The following is a 17,345-nucleotide window of genomic DNA, read 5'->3' as shown; positions in this document are numbered from 1 at the left end:
ACAATATCGGCCCTAAGAATAAATGTTTCTCAACCAAAAACCATTTCTCTAATGACTAAAGCAAAAAGAAAGACAGGAAAAACAAAAAGGCTACAAAGACTGGGACTTTTAGATGTCTGTTTGCACTGTGGAAGGAATAACCACGAAACACAAAATTGCCGATTAATAGATGAACTAAATTGCAGGTATTGTCATAAAGATGGACACATAGAAAAGGTTTGCATAGCGAAACGAATACAGGAATTACAGTCTTCAGAGAAAAATGTAAAAAGAGTTGAAGAAATTGATTCTGAATATGAATACGACGTTCAACGGATCATAAATGTATTGAAGAATGACGAAGGAGATGACAGAATGATGATTAACGTATCTCTAAATGGTAAACAGCAACGTTTTGAGTGTGATTCCGGAAGTCGTGTTAGCATAATAAATAATGATGACTTCAAGAAACTAGACTTACATGTTCCAGTTTGCAAAACAAGTGCTCTTTTTCGATCTTATACTGGACAAATTTTCAAACCAATCGGGGTCTGTACCCTAAGCATATCTTACGAAGGGATATCTTGCAGAGAGGATCTATACATTGTAAATCTACCTAAAAACGCTATTCTTGGAAGGGATTGGATTCTAAAATTGAAAATTAACTTACACAATATTAATCTTGTTAATATGAAGAAACCAGAGGTTGATACCAACACTGTTGTCAAATCTATCAAGCAAAGATTCTCAAGCGTTTTTGAACAATGCATTGGTAAAACACCCAACTTTACATGCTCTATAAAACTAAAGGATAATTCAAGACCTGTGTACTTAAAACCCAGACCAGTACCTCATGCTCTTCGAGAAGCTTTTGAGAATGAACTAGATAAACTTGAAAAAGAAGACGTAATAGAGAAAGTGGATCAATCTGAGTGGGGAACACCGATTGTTGTGATTCCAAAAGCAAATGGAGCGGTCCGTATTTGCGCGGATTACAAGGTAACTGTGAACCAACAACTACATGACAGTCGTTATCCAATACCAAGAATAGAGGATATCCTTAACAAAATGAGAAATGGAAACTATTTTTGCACTTTAGACATTTACAAGGCTTATTTACATCTTTCAGTGGACTCTGAAAGTTCTAAAATCCAGACAATTACCACACATAAGGCTACATATCTAGCAAAAAGACTGTTTTTCGGAATTAAGACTGCCCCAAATGAATTTCATAAATTTATTGACCAAGTCGTACAAAATCTTGAAGGGACAGTGGCTTATTTTGATGATATTGTTGTACAAGGCTGCACTTTTGAAGAATGCAAATCCAGGCTCATAAAGGTCTTAGAAAAATTAGAACAACACAATCTACATGTGAATGTTGGAAAATGCAAGTTTTTTTAGATAAAGGTGCAGTATCTGGGTCATATCATCAGCAAAGACGGTATCCAGAAATCACCAGAAAAGGTGAGGGCAATCCAGGATGCTCCCCGTCCAACAAATATCACAGGAGTGCGTCAATTCCTTGGACTAGTACAGTACTATTCAAAGTTCATCAAAGATGCATCTACACTGCTAAATCCCTTACATCAGCTTCTAAGGAAAGAAAAACGTTTTCACTGGTCCCAGGAATGTGAAAAAGCTTTTACTTGTGTTAAAGAAGAGATAGCAAGTGACACAGTCCTTACTTCATACAACCCAGACTTACCCGTGATACTTGCTACAGATGCTAGCCCTGTTGGCTTATCAGCTGTGCTGTCTCATAAAATGCCAAATAATGAAGAGAGGCCTATTGTGTTTGCCAGCAGATCCCTCACTGCTGCAGAGCGCAACTATAGCCAATTGGACAGAGAAGCAACTGCTGTATATTGGGGGTGTAAAAAAATGTTCGATTATATATACGGAAGGAAGTTTACTCTTGCCATTGACAACAAACCACGGATGACCATATTTCATCCAGACAAGAAACTACCATTGTTTACTTCATCCAGGATGCTTAGATATGCTCATTTTCTTTCAGGATTTGATTATGAGATTGTACACAAAAAATCAAACGACCACTGTAATGCAGATTACCTCTCAAGACATCCCTTACCCATAAAAGAAGAGAATATAAATGTGGTTGACGAAGATTACACTGTTCGAAAAGAGACAATACACTGCATAACAACTGATACTATCATGGCTAAAGACATAGAAAAAGAAACATCACTTGACGAAGAACTCTCTCGCTTAAAGGAAAAGCTCCTAAACGGAGAAGTCGCTGACCCAGAAATATCACTTCAAGACGGAATTATTTTTAGAGGAAATCGTGTTATCATTCCAAAAAAGCTACAACCTAAAATCCTCCAAGAATTACACTCAACACACGTAGGAATAGTGCGGATGAAGAGTCTGGCAAGAAACTACTGTTACTGGAAAAACATTGATACAGATATTGAGAGTATGGTGGCAAGTTGTAAGGCATGTTGTGAGAATAAGAAAAATCCAGAGAAGGCTCCTACCCATGTTTGGGAAATACCAAAACGCAATTGGCAGCGAGTCCACATGGATTACGCAGGACCTTTTCTAAATCACAACTTCTTGATTGTTGTAGATGCCAGGTCAAAGTGGCCAGATATATATCCGATAAAAAGTGCGCCAACAACTGCCAGTACTATTCATTACCTCAGAGAAATATTCAGTCACCATGGCCTACCAGAAATATTGGTCAGTGACAATGCCCCAATTTTTAAATCTGCAGAGTTTCAAGCATTCTGTAAACGCCAAGGAATAAGACAACGATTCATTGCACCAGGAAACCCCTCTACAAATGGTCAAGCGGAAATATTTTGCCAAACACTCAAGACAAAACTGAGGTGCATGCAGTTTGAACAGGGCACTTTACATGAAAAACTATGTGCACTATTATTTCGGTACCGAGCAACACCACTGAGTACTGGTGCATCCCCAGCACAATTAATGTTTGGCAGAAACTTGAGAACCAAGCTAGATCTCTTGAGGCCTGGCGAAGATGACAAAAATGAGGCTCAACAACCAATATTTAACAAACATTACAATATTGGGGAGAGAGTACAATCAAGAAATTACGCAGGATCCATTCTGTGGAAATTTGGAACTGTGGTGGAAAGACTGGGACGACTTCACTATCTCGTAGAAATTGATGATGGGTATGTAATAAAACGCCACTTCAATCAACTTCGAGCTTGTCAAGTGCCAAAAGATTCTACTCATTACAAAAGCCCTCTACCTAGCTTATTGACACAAACAAGGCAAGAAAGTTCAAACAACAGATGCGACCCAAAAGCCAAAGTACCACCAAAGCAAACTAATCGAACTTTAATATTCCAAAATACCAATCAAAATTGTTCAAGACAACCTATATTCATGGGAAATACAAGGTACGGTATGTTAAGGAAATCAATAAGCAATTCAGAAAAGTCACAAGATACAGAAAATGTCTCAAGTAACACCCCAAGCTGGGAAGGAACTATAGACACTGAAACATCGGGTCCTACAGCAAGCACTATGCCTAATATTGAGGAAAAAAGCCCTATACATAACAATGAAGCGTCAAGTACAATCCATCGTACAAGCAGCCGACAAGAGGCCGAAGAGCCAAGTACACAACAAGACGCTGAAGTGTCCAAAGCAAACTCACAACCAGATGTTCCTGTCCCTAAAATTCGCCGCTCATTGAGAATCAGAAAACAAATTAAAAGGATGAACTTGTAAATGAACATTCTCTTAAATAAGTAGGGAGGAATTGTTATATATTCCAAATATCTATCTTTTATTTAATATTGATCATATGACTGGAATAATTTCATATTGTAAATAATTCAATGTTTACATTTATTATTAAGAAATAAACATGTATCAAGAGTTGTGTTCATATATTTAGTATTATTTTTATATCTAATAGTGAAATTAAATAATGTTCATTTAAATTTAATAATTAGTATTTTTGCAACTTCAAAATTGAAATTTAACATGTCAAAAATAAAGAAAAAAGATATGCAACTTAGGAAGATGAAGGTAAATTATGTATGTGAAAGTTTTATTCGGAGATTTGGTCATTTTTTCTTATCAGCCTACACAAGATTAAAAATTAATCAAAACCGAAATTGTGGTATCCTCTTCTTAACAGATATAAAAGTCATAACTTAAAGGTTTCTATTAAGACCATAAAATTGAAATTTTGTTTCTAAAAGCGTTGGTGGATGTGTAACTATTATATGCAACAGATGTAAAAACTAAAATGTTTCTATTTTGTGTCCTCTTCTCGTTGCAAAGCACGGGTACAACGGCTATAATAATTACATGCAGCTAATGTATAAAAATATAGAGGTACAAACCATTATATTAATTAAAATGTAAGAAAACAAAACTAACGATGTTGTACAGAAAACCTAAACAACATAGACATCATTGTACATCACAACACAACATAGACATCATTGTAGGTTACTGTAGAAATACCACTCAATTGTATGTAGTTCAAACTTCAATGTAAACATGGTTAAAGCGTAAAATAAGTTTACTTAATCATTATTAATAACCTTCCTTTGAGATTTTCCAGACAAATTATGGTATCAACCAAGTCCTTTCTAATACTAAATAATAATTGTGTGTTTTATCCGTAATTACGACCATACTATTAAATATTCGATTCGATGAAATAATAATATTTTTCAAATTGGCAATCACGGAATTTAAAATATTTATTTACAGGTAAATTTTCTTAACACATTTTTCTTAAAGCTCTGCATGTAATGATTAACAATTTGCCAAACACGGTTTATTCAAACTTTTATAATGTATTCATAGCTTTAATCAATCATGTGTAAGGATAAATTTATTTGATAATGTAAGAAATGATTTCGTATGTCAACTTTTCGTAAGTATCATCAGTAGCCCTCAAAAAGTGCTAGTATCATGACAAAAACTACTATAATTTCATAAAAAACTATTGTAGGCGTTCCTATGTTGTGTACAAATATACGATATTTTAATTGTAATTTACATCTTGTTTTAAATAAATTTGGTAGCCTAATATGTTTCAAAATCATTGTAATACATTATTAGCTATTTTTTATACAGTATATAAAGATATTTTGACCGATTCTGAGTCATCATTATATAGGATATTTATGGTAATAAGGTAATATTTTTGTTTTTACGTCGTTTACTGACGAAAGCTTTTTTTTGCATTTAGCTTATACTAGCTGTTACCCACGGGCTCCGATCTGTTTGACTTCGTAAGTATGAATAACACTATTGATTGATACAGTTAAGCTGAAATAAACAAAACAGAATACCTAAGCAATCAAATACGAACAAATAATTACACCTGATCTTAATAAGATAATCAATTGACAGAATAGCATACAAATAATTACCGATGAGGTATTTTTAACATTAGTTATATGGACAGTTTACTTAAAAAAGCAATTACGACCTTAACGGGCAATTTATGAAAATAATGGATAGTTTTGTGCAAGTTTTCTCGTCATGACGAAAATTTTTAGAATATAGTTTGTTATGGAGGTGTGACTTGTAGTTTTCTCAAAGGTTCATGGGTACTTTGGGCTTTACATATGGATCACAAAATGTTAACTTAGATAGTATTTTATTATATTCATATAAACCGTTATGATCATCTAAAATGTCTCTTGACAAGCAATTACTTAAATTCTTTACCACTAACTAACTTTCTTAAGGCAAGTATCACATCGACAACAAGGAAAGGAAGTATCGTTCATTGCAATAATAAGTGAATAGGCCTAAACATCTGCAGAAACACATGCAACCCGTCCACATGAACTGAATTTGCCAACATGTGGCTGTACGAAAACTAAAATTAGTCCATTTCGACAGGAACACTTAAACATGTACACATATATGTGAAAAACTATAAATCACTTAGTGATTACATGAACCAGAACATAATTAGAATAAACATAAAGAAATTACTAACCAAATCATTCTCCTTTACCTTTATTTGCTTGGACGTAGTTGGTAAACTGAAATCGTGTAACTTTGTGTCACGTTAAGGATATTTACTCATCTAGACATATTTAAATTGTTTGGACAATCAAGGACTGTGTATGTGCTTTTGACGAACAAACTTAATCTGACTCCTTTTTAATCTCTATTTATTCTGATATTCTTTATTTACTCCAAGGATTATTATACAATTTAAAACCATAAATACAGCCTTTATGTGGTAGAACATTAATTTTCTCTGTTTATAATAATATTCTAAAATAATAGTCATATATTTTGGGAAACCAGAAAACTCGTAATTATAGTTTTGGCTAATTATTTTATTTATTTTCAAAGTCTAAAAGTTTAATGAAAATGTGTTGGCATCAAGTGATAAAACATGACAAGTTAATAGCTATTTACATTACAAGTGTAGTAAGAGCGTTTTTACATCACGCAGGTGAATGTTGTGCAACGAGCGGAAGCGAGTTGCATAATTCACCGAAGTGATGTAAACACGCTCTTGCGTAACGTGTAACGTACAAGATTTTACCTGACCCGACATTATTCAGGAGGTTACGAGCAATATGCATTATCAATTTCACTCATCTTCTGACAGTAACGTTCATTTACAAACAAAAGCTATGTTAGGAAAATTCTTCAAAGCATAACAATAACATTCAAACACACTGCTGATTTCTAGCATTGAACTTCGTTGGCTCCATAGAGGTATATTTTTTAAGTTATCCACTCAATGTTATTTAAATGGGTTTCATTACATCACCGAGTGAGTTTTTTTCAACTTTACATCACTCGAGAAGTAAGGAAGTTGTATACATCACGCTTGGGATAGGGAAGTTTAACATGGCGGGTTAGGTAAACATAATTATAGGGCTGTAATAAGTAAAAAAAACCACAATCTTTATAAAAAAAAAGAAAAATTAAAAAGGATATACAAAAATCAACTAAACATGTAATAATCACTTGACATGTTGAGATTTTTTTTTCATTACTACCAATATTCAGAAAATTTCTAAAAAATGTGATGTCATGAATACAACAACTACAATAATTTTATCTTGTAGTTCAGTTCTACTAGCCTCTATGTTGTAAAGACAACGCTCTGCTGAATCCCTCCACACCATTGTAAGGAGTGCTGAGCCACGAGTGTTTGATGAGGTCCGAACCTTTCTCTGCTATCATGATGGTTGGAGCGTTGGTGTTGCCTCGTGTAATCTTCGGCATCACAGAGGCGTCGATGACTCTCAGTCTACTCACACCCTGTACCCGGAGTTGAGGGTCTACCACGGCCTCGGGGTGTCCCGGGGGTCCCATGCGGCACGTGCCCACAAAATGATAACCAGCGCTCGACATGTGTCTAAGAAAACATTCCCTGTATGGACGAGAATCATAAGGGAATTTTGAACAACTTCGAACAAATACTTCGTGATATCTGGCATTTACTGCTTTGAACGGTTCTGTGAACACCAAACCACGAAGGAAATCAATGGCTTTGCCTACAGTATCAACATCCCTAGGGTCCGAGTAATGGCCAAGAGTTATCTTTGGGAGTTGCAATGGATTTTTACTTTGAAGTTGGACAGAACCTCTACTTTCTGACCCGATGAGATTCGGTGTAACAAACAGAACGGGTGAGTGCTCATTAATAGATCTAAAACTCTCAACAATTTCTTCATTAAATCCGAGACCCCTTGCATACTGTATGATACCGGTTGAATTCCTGTTAAAGTGTAAAAAATAAACTTGAATATCTGGGTAGTCAAAACCTTTTCTCTCACTCTCCATAAACAAAACGAATGCACCCATCCCTCTTCCAGCTAAAGTACTGTTGAGCTTCAATAAGAAGTTAAACATGCTTTGTCTTTGGTCGACTTCTGGTAAAGATACGTCAAGTGATATCATTAGGCCGTGCGGAGCAGGATGATCTTCCAATCGTTTTCCTACAGGTAGATCGTGTATAACATTGATTCCATGCTCCCATAAATGTTCACTTGGACCTATCCCTGAAAGCATTAACAGCTGTGGACTGCTGATGGCTCCACTAGACAATATCACTTCCTTCTTAGCTATAACTCTAACTAAGTAGCCATTGCTGTCAATCAGCTCAACGCCATATGCCACCTTCGTGTGTTCGTCTATTAATATTTTTGTTGCTTGCTTAAACTTAGATACTTTCAAGTTTGGTCTATCTTTTATCGGTGTTAAAAAGGCTTTCGCTGTGCTACAACGTCTACCATCTTCCAAAGTGAATGTTGCTCTACAGAACCCTGACTGATGTCTACCGTTATGATCAGGGTTTATGAAGTATCCAAGTTCAGATAAACCTCCCGCCAATATGGCAGGTATTGGTTCTGTATTGTCAATGTTAAAGTCATTAACCTTTAAAGGGCCACCAACTGAATGGTAGTTGAAGAAATCAGGGCTGCACTCAACTCCTGGAGATCTCATATCCTCAGACTTTTTAAAATAGGGTAAAACGTCTTTATAACTCCAACCAACATTTCCTTGAGCCTCCCAACCATCATAGTCCTTATAGTTTCCCCTTACGTACATTAGTCCGTTATGTGAACTGGAACCACCCAGCATCTTACCCATCCTACAGCTGCATTGGCTACCAGTAAATCCTAAACAGATTGGTTCTTCAGAGTTAGATCGATAATTCCATTCATATTCCGTATTTAATTTAGTTAATAAATTGGGCACTTCAGATGTCTTGGGAGGATCTCCTCCAGCTTCAATCAGGAGGACCGTCCACCCAGCGATCTCTGTCAGTCTATTGGCTACCACGGAGCCGGCAGATCCTGCACCTACGATGATGAAGTCGAACTCCTCCCAGTCCCTAGGGTTGTACTGAGGAGGGTAGTTGCAGGGGTTGGCCAACTCGCAGTCCGCCTCAGCCAGGGATAAGAACACCTCGTCTATTAGCACAGCCGCAGTGTCTGAGTAGCGGGAGGAACAAGTGCCTTCCAGGAACAGCGGGTTGTACGTGCACACGTTGGACCTGGCAGGGACAAACGTGTAACATAAAATAAATAATTTTTACTTGACAAGCAATTTTTCGAAAAAAGGAAAAGTAATAGTTTGAGTAGACCTATTGTAAATTAATTTAGAGACCAGATTTAATGTAAAGAGTTTTGTAACCACTATATATCTCTAGGCATTTGAGTCATCATAAAGAAAAAAATGTAGGCCTACTGTATACAAGGAGTTTTTATAAGTCTCTGAACTCTTTTGTATTTTGTTATTTTAAGTAAAACAAATAAATATAAATCACTTTATTTTTCAAGCGTTTCTCAGGACATCTGCTTCTCAGAACAACTTTCGTCAAAACCAATAATTAAACTAACAAACAAATAAATAAAACAACAACAAGACAATATAAATAAATATTAATAATTAACCATCAGCGTACAATTCATTGATCTCAATTGTAAAAGCTACCAAAGCATAGTTTTGAAACCAGAGGCGAAGTCGTTGTATAGCTTTGGTTGTACGGGAAGTTTCTCCTTCCAAACTCAATCCTCACTCTTGGCAAGTGAGCTGGAGACTTCCATTTACAAACATATAAGTAAGGCTCATTAACCAAGGCTAATACGTATGGTTGTTTGGTTGACGAATTTACTTAGGAAATTGTCCTATTTAAACCACATATAATTTCTTTGCCTATTTTAAACCTTACCTCTGAAAGATATAGAGTTGTTCGTTTCGTTCCGGCAATTTGTTTTATCAATTTTCTACTATATAAATATAATTTAATTTAACGTATCCAGATACTATACCTGACCAACGGCACTGACTGTGACTGAAAATATAACCTCTCCTAGAAGTTATGAGACGTGATTTTTAGTAAGTAAAACACTGTTGTAGGTAAAGTAGTGTACCCAACTCGCGTAAATAGTGTTACCAACACTCGTGAAATTTCCTACTCGTGTCGTTAACACTATCATTACGCAATCGTTGTGTAAACCACTATTTTATTATCAAATAAAAAAAAACTTGGTTAAACCCGTCGAAATCGACGGTTGCTTTAAAGGCTTGCGAAAATTCTTCTAACTGCGACTTCTAACTGTTTATCCTCTTTTTAAATAATGCTTTTGGAAGAATCGTTAAATAGCATTAAAACCGTATTGGTGGATGTTTGTGGTACACAATTCTGCAATTTCATCAATGTTATGCAGATTAAAATTGTGTGTGTTTTTTTTTTAGAAAATATCTGTTTAATGAGAAGGCACGTTCTTACTTAAAAGGGAGGCCCACCCTAAAGCTGTGTAAGTTTTATATTTCCTTTGTCACGTCGGTCATCATACCGTTCTTCTGTTCCAATGAAAAACCCTCTAAATTTGGCAATAATTTTGTTAGCATAACCTTGATTCTATGACATGCGGGTGTCAGCTGTCTCAGCCTTATTAATTACATAAACTGTTCAATATATATCTTCGGAATGGTTTTTTTAGGGAAAGGAGGGAAAATGCTTTTACGCACACAGGTATCCAGCCTGTAGTGTGAGACTCCTAAATCGATCACAGACTACTCACTAAAAACCCCCTCTACTCTGTTGGACACAGACCTGGAATTGTTTGTAACATTACTTCAAGTTAGGCCAACATGTGACCTAAGCCCTCAGGGCTCTCATCGTTTTTGGAATTAGACACTTTATGACCTACACTGCATCCCGGTCAAGGTCGAGCTTCTTGGCGCGGAATACCCTGGATGTAATGTGACACACAGGTTTAATTGTCGTCACACTCCGTCATCATCGGTATGACCGTGTCCACTGACAGCAGTCCTACTAACTACCCCCGCAGGGGGCCCACGCTCGCGTGGGTACGTGGCCTAGCGACCACGCGGACCCTAGCTAGCCCCCAGAGAGGAGGCAACTGTCCGGTGTTGGAACCGGCACTTCAAGTAGGCCACAGACATGGACGACTGGGCATCGGGTCCCAGTGACATTCCTTTATCCAGGATGGAAGGGGTGTTTAGCTCTAGGAGAGATGGAAGTGCATCATAATCTCCAACCTACCTGTGTCTGTGGTCCTTCGGGCTTCGGCTTGCTTGTAGTGTGCGACCAGCATTTAGTGTGGCATATCCTCGACTTTGGAAGTAGCCTGTCCTGGAGGTGAAAACGGGCAAGTACCCGCAGCTCATGGGGACACTCAAGGGGAGCGTAACCTCCGCAGTGTGAGGGCAACGGTTTGTAGGCACTTCTGCAGGCCAATCCCTGTCTCTGATCACGGATGGTATGGTTATCTTGAGTGTGGGGGGTTCTTCCCGGAACCTCAATTGAGTTATATCTGTTTAATGAATTATACTCATTATCTAACTCATTATCATTATCATTATACTAACTCATCTCTATTCATACTTGGCTTAAAATACCTACATTGTATGGTCGCCATTTCATAAGAAAGTATAAGTATAAGTATAAGTTAAGGGTGTCGCCACCTTTGGTGGATAGGTTCATCCGGGTGGGTCCCACTTCTATACCTGCCTCCTTTTGGGAAACCCTGATGGCCTGGCAGTGATGTTGGGTCTGACGGGCAAACGAAGTAGATCGGGTGCTGGGTCCGAGCCCGCCAGGGGTATCCGGGGATCTATCGCTCTGGCTATCTCTGGTTTCCCAGCAACTGGGTAAGGCCTCGATCGGGTAGTGGTGTAAATGGGAGGCTGGGGTTCCCCCGTCAGCTTGCTGACGGTCCCCTCCTTCTGGCTATGATGGCGGGTTCTGCCTGTCAGGGATTGGATAGGTCCCGGGTGTCGCTTGCACTAAATGCGTCGGGGCGCTCCAGTATGGTCCGCTAGGGTTTGTACCTGGTGGAACCCAACTGGAGTGACGCTTAAACAAGTAGCCGGAATCCCTGGTTAGGATTGAGGGGCAACCCTCTTTCCGAAGGGTCTGCTTCGGCAGCCGGTGAGCCTGATGACCTTAAGTCATCCTCCTATGGTGTCATAAAGGTTGGTGCGCAAGTTCCAATCGGCATCAGAGGTCCCGGGTAGTTCAAACGGTACCGGGTGTGTCGGAGAGTTTCGGCTCTTTGGACAAGTCATAAGTCTAAGTCTAAGTCTAAGTCCTACTAACTGTTGAGCCTCAAGGCGGGCCTTTCCCAACGCTGGCAGTGTAAAAAGGTATGTTCCACGTCATCGGGAATGTCTGGGCAGTATATGCTATCGGGTGACACGGCTTTGACAATCCTGAACACGTACGACTGGAAAAAAGTGACCCGTCAGAAATTGGGTGAGGTAGAAATCCACCTCTCCGCACCTCCGATTAACCCAAGGTTAAACTTGCTGTGTCAGTCACCTGCTCTAGTGTCCCCGAGTCTCCTATTTCCAGCTCTCCTGCCACAGCTGGTAGGTGCGGGTGCGTTCCTCTGTTCGTGCGTGGCCCTCCCCACGGCACTGATAAATTACCTTTCTCTCCGCCTATTATTAAGTATCATCACAAGAACACCAAGAAGAAGACCAGAAAATAAGAATCTTCACAAGATTGGTATTACAAGGAAAATTGCGTGAAGCTACAAGATGGCTCACAGATCGCTCCGGCGATGGAGTACTCACACCTGACGATATCCTTCCTGATGGTCAAAATGTTTTTCAAGTTTTAAAAAATAAGCACCCACGTCAAATGGTTCCGAATGACAATACCTTTCTAGCTGATGAGAACTTACCATTGATGGTAGATGTAGATATATCCAGTGACCACATAGAGAAGATGGCTAGACGTTTGCATGGAAGTGCTGGCCCTAGCGGAACAAATGCTGATCAATGGAAGAATATGTTGCTGCGCTATGGAGCACATAGCACTCGTTTAAGGGAAGCAGTCGCATCGTTAACTCGATGGATGGCAAACGGGATAGTAAACTGGAACTCGATCAGAGCTCTGTTAGCTAGAAGAGGATTAGCACTGAACAAATACCCTGGTATTCGCCCAATAGGAGTTGGAGAAGTTTTGCAGAGACTATGTGCAAAAACCATGGCTTTTGTAACAGGTGAAGATGTTCAAGAAATATGTGGATCTGACCAACTCTGCGCCGGAACGAAAGCTGGAATAGAAGGTGCTATACATGCTATGACGGACCTATTCAATGAAAAGAACCAAAATTGTATTTTACTTGTAGATGCTTCAAATGCGTTCAACGCCTTGAGCAGGCCTTTAACTCTGTGGAATGCTAGGGTGCTTTGGCCTCGTTGCGCTCGTTTCCTATTCAATACATACCAAGGCTATGCAACCATTATGTTTAGAGGAAGCAATAAAATCATCCTTAGTCAAGAAGGAACCACTCAGGGAGACCCTTTAGGCATGCTAATGTATGCAATTGGCATATTACCTTTGGTAAAAAAACTAAAAAGCCTAAATTGGAAGCAAAACTGGTACGCTGATGATTCTGCATGTTTCGGTGAAATACTTAAAGTTAGAGAATGGTTTAACGCTTTACGTGTTGAAGGGCCAAAATGGGGGTATTACCCAGAACCCAAGAAAAGTGTATTGATAGTAAAACCTGAATATAAAGAAAAAGCAGAAGAAATTTTCAGAGACCTACAAGTGAAAATTGTAACATCGTACAGGTTTTTAGGGGGTATTATTGGTAGCTCAGAAGAAAAGAAGGAATTCGTGAAAGAAAAAGTAAAAAAATGGGTTGATTGTATAAAGAAATTTGGCATAGCTGCACATAAAAGTCCTCAAGCAGCGTATACTGCCTTTACTAAGTCATTACAAAATGAATGGGCATTTCTCCAAAGAGTAACAGAGGGATTTAGTGAAGAATACGAAGATTTAAAAACTGCCATACATCGCCATTTCACTCCCAACCTTTTCGAACAAGAGATTTCTGAACTTGAACATGACTTGTTCTCTCTCCCTACTCGTTTTGGAGGCTTAAATATTCAGGACCCGACAAAGAACGATGGTATTTCATTTGAAGCATCACAACAATGCACAGAAAAATTAATATTAGCCATTAAAAATGGACAACCATTAAAGATTAATGATCATGTATCAACACTACAAGATGTAATAAAGAAGAGAAAACTAGAAAAAGACATGTTGGCTAAAGCAAATAATGAACGAATTATGGAATTACTTCCTGAAAGTCAAAAGAAGCCAATAATTAGAATTGTAGCAGGGAATACTAGCCAATGGTTAACTGTGACACCATGTGCATCTGATCATACGGATTTGTCCCCGGATCAATTCAGAGATGCTTTGTCAATTCGCTATGGCCGCACACTAAGAAATTTACCAGTACGATGTGATGGTTGTGATCAACCTATGAATCTAACACATGCATTAAATTGTAAAAAAGGAGGATTGATCAAACATGGGCATGATCAACATCGAGACCACTGTGCTGCGATAGCAAATATGGCCTGGAAAGGGGTTGAAGTCGAGCCTATTATGAGAGAAGCTGACCCTGCAAACAATGTGCCTGCTTTAAAAGCTGATTTTAAAGTTAATGGTATTTGGGAGGCTGAGAGAGTAGCGTTTTTTGATAATCGCATTGTTAATGCTGACGCTCCCTCTTACGCCAACCAAGAATGGGGAACAATATCTCGAAACCATGCCGTTCAGAAACACAATAAATATGACAAAGCAGCCGAAGACATCAGAGGAAGCTTCACACCATTAATATGTTCCACAGAAGGAGTCCCCCACAAAGAATATGAAGCGTTTCAGAGGAGAACAAGCGAAGCCCTGGCTGTAAAATGGAGAAAACCATACTCCCAAATTATCGGATGGTTGAGGATCCAAAGCCAGCTTTCCATCATTCGAGCAGTTTCGCTAAGGCTACGGGGAACTAGACGAAAAATTCGAAGCATTCAATTTGAAGATGGTGCCGCAATTCCCCCATTGCTCTATTGAGCTTTCATTTTATTTTTTAAACATTTATATTTGATTGAAAATCATAGTCATATGTTGAATTGTTTGAAATGTATAAATAAAGTTTTATTATATAAAAAAAAAAAAAAACCTTTCTCACCGCCGCCGGACACTGTTCGGTAGGCGGATGCAACTCTTAGTGCTGCCTGACGCTGCACTCGGGCGAGCCGCATCCTATATACCTCATTATTGAGAGCGTCTGCCCACACCTCAGCACCGTACAAGAGTACGGACTGGACAGAAGAAATTAACAGCCTTCTACGTTACCTGAGGCATTTCAGACCTCAGGAGGCTGTCATACGCGACATTCCAAAGGTCTGGGCCGAGTATGGAACCTTGGGCAGCACCGGAAGTGACACTCATCGTCCGTGGGGGGCCCTCTGTAGTGTCATACATGAGGAGCCAATCCTGATGATACGCATGAGGTATGCCGGAAAGTGGAAGGTGTTCTCCCGGGCATCCAGCATGTCGCACCAAAACGCGGAATTAAATGTGTTTCGCACATCGAGAGCTACGAGCAGCACAACCCTACGAGAGCAGTGGTTAAAATTCTCAGCTCTCATCAAGGCTTGCTTCACCTCCTCAACAGCGTCAACCGTAGATCGCTCCATCCTGAATCCATACTGGCGAGGGGACAGGTCCCCCGCAGTGACCACGGCTGAATTCAGTCGGGAACGGATCAACTTCTCGAGGGCTATGCCAGCCGTATCCAACATACACAGAGGTCTGTAAGATGATGGCAGGTCTGAGTCTCCCTTCCCCTTCCCAACAAGCACAAGCCTAGCTGTTTTCCAGCACGAGGGGAAAACTCCTTCGACTAGGCAGGCGTTGTAAATGCGCAAAAGGATCAAGGGGTTAATAGTCAAAACCTGTTTGAGGACTTCGCCGGGTACCCCATCGGGTCCAGGAGCCTTATTGTTCTTCAGGGATAGGACGGCCGCCTCCATCTCTCCAAGACTGAAAAGTTGTACGTTATCCACCCTTCCGAAATCCCGCAGTGGGCGCAACGTGTGAGCCGGGAAAAGGGACTCGACTATCCTCTCCATCCTATCCTCATCCATGACGGAATGTGGAGAGCGGGTGCCAAGTTTTTTGGTTATAAGTTTGTAACCCAGGTCCCACGGATTGTAATCTACATCGTCCATGGATTTCTCCCAGCAACTGCTTTTAATCCGGTTGATGGCTCTACAAAGAGACCTCTTAGCCACTCTGTAAGCATCCGACTCACGACGTCTGTCTACAGGTTCTCTGGCCCTGGTAGCAAGTCTTCTGGCTCTCAATGCTGACCGACGCAATTCCGCAATCTCGGCGGTTCACCAGTACAAAGGTCGCTTATTGCCTTGGGATCTCTTGCGAGGCATAGACTCATAGCAAGCCGAGACGATCAGTCCCATCATGAATGTAACTAATGCCTCTCCGAGCGGGCACTTGATGAAACGTGGCTACTTGTCTCTGATGACCATCCAGGACATCAAAAATAATGTACTGGTGGTCACTGGCCGTGTAATCCTCCAGGACTCTCCAGGCTCTGAACCTTGGCAAAAGGGACTCAGATGCAAGGGTTATGCCTGGGATCGTTCCCCTCATCCGAGGGCGCCAGAAAGTTGGCGTGTTTCCCTCGTTGACGACAGCGAGTCCGGCTCTGGCAGCAAAGTCCAGAATGTACTTGCCCCGGGAATTGGTGAACGTCTTTCCCCCACTCGACAGCCCTAGCATTAAAATCCCCACCCACGACGACGTGTCCTATCTTCGGAAAGTTAGATGTAGTGGAGGAAGGTCATGTTTCTTTTGAACTAGATATCATCATCCTTTCTAAGATACCTACGTTGATTAACAACAATGCATGTAAAATTTACTATTTACGTAACAATTTACAGTATTTGATTTTTGTAAATGCAGCATTGCTTTGTCATGTGCATTATTTGTTGCCAATGAAGCAACAATATCACCATATCTTCGGAATGTCAGATGTAGTGGAAAGTGGAATATAATTGTAGTGAAGCTGGCTTTTATTCTTGATAAGAGGGACCTCATTCATATGGTCATGCGGCTTCATTGGCAACAAATAATGCACATGACAAAGCAATGCTGCATTTACAAAAATCAAATACTGTAAATTGTTACGTAAATGGTAAATTTTACATGCATTGTTGTTAATCAACGTAGGTATCTGAGAAAGGATGATGATATCTAGTTCAAAAGGAACACGACCTTCCTGTCATGGCAGTATCTGCTTAGATGGTAATTACTCTCTTTGTGAATTTTTTTTACAGTTGAAGTGTAGTGTTATTTTCACAAATCTCACTTAAGGCCAACCAAGGGGTCCACGGTCCGTAATAGGCCACTGCGAAACATCTGCCAAGATATAGGTACTATTTTAGGCAAGGTTTCTGTGTTTGGATCTTATTAGACACGATAATAGCACAATGAACTTCTTCTTCAGATGAATAATCCGTTGGTTAAGAGAAATATAAGCCGAATT

At 39.6% G+C, this 17,345-nt stretch overlaps 2 protein-coding genes across 2 annotated transcripts; one reads left to right on the top strand and one right to left on the bottom strand.

The window, feature by feature from the left end:
* The first annotated feature begins 669 nt into the window (after positions 1-669).
* Positions 670-3,714, top strand: LOC128992995 (uncharacterized protein K02A2.6-like). Its single transcript, XM_054416745.1, has 3 exons — positions 670-978; positions 1,384-3,149; positions 3,459-3,714. Exons 1-3 carry the CDS (start codon positions 670-672, stop codon positions 3,712-3,714), a joined length of 2,331 nt encoding a protein of 776 aa, XP_054272720.1.
* Positions 3,715-7,006: 3,292 nt separating this feature from the next.
* Positions 7,007-8,672, bottom strand: LOC128993440 (glucose dehydrogenase [FAD, quinone]-like). Its single transcript, XM_054417336.1, has one exon. The coding sequence runs from the start codon at positions 8,581-8,583 to the stop codon at positions 7,063-7,065; it is 1,521 nt and encodes a 506-aa protein (XP_054273311.1). The 5' UTR covers positions 8,584-8,672; the 3' UTR covers positions 7,007-7,062.
* Positions 8,673-17,345: the final 8,673 nt, after the last annotated feature.

Source organism: Macrosteles quadrilineatus, unplaced genomic scaffold (genome assembly GCF_028750875.1).
Source record: "Macrosteles quadrilineatus isolate MER2022 unplaced genomic scaffold, UCM_ALF_1.0 Scaffold_4__1_contigs__length_99947679, whole genome shotgun sequence".
Lineage (NCBI taxonomy): Eukaryota > Metazoa > Arthropoda > Insecta > Hemiptera > Cicadellidae > Macrosteles > Macrosteles quadrilineatus.
Note: the sequence above shows the minus strand (reverse complement) of the source record. Positions and strands in the feature narration are given on the sequence as shown.

Bases quoted from the DNA above. Each gene is read 5' to 3' on its own strand.
- LOC128992995 (XM_054416745.1), top strand. From the start codon at position 670: ATGAAGAAACCAGAGGTTGATACCAACACTGTTGTCAAATCTATCAAG. The intron at 979-1,383 runs GTAACTGTGAAC...AAGTTTTTTTAG, and splicing joins GTATTTGCGCGGATTACAAG to ATAAAGGTGCAGTATCTGGG. The intron at 3,150-3,458 runs GTATGTAATAAA...TAACACCCCAAG, and splicing joins CTCGTAGAAATTGATGATGG to CTGGGAAGGAACTATAGACA.
- LOC128993440 (XM_054417336.1), bottom strand. From the start codon at position 8,583: ATGGGTAAGATGCTGGGTGGTTCCAGTTCACATAACGGACTAATGTAC.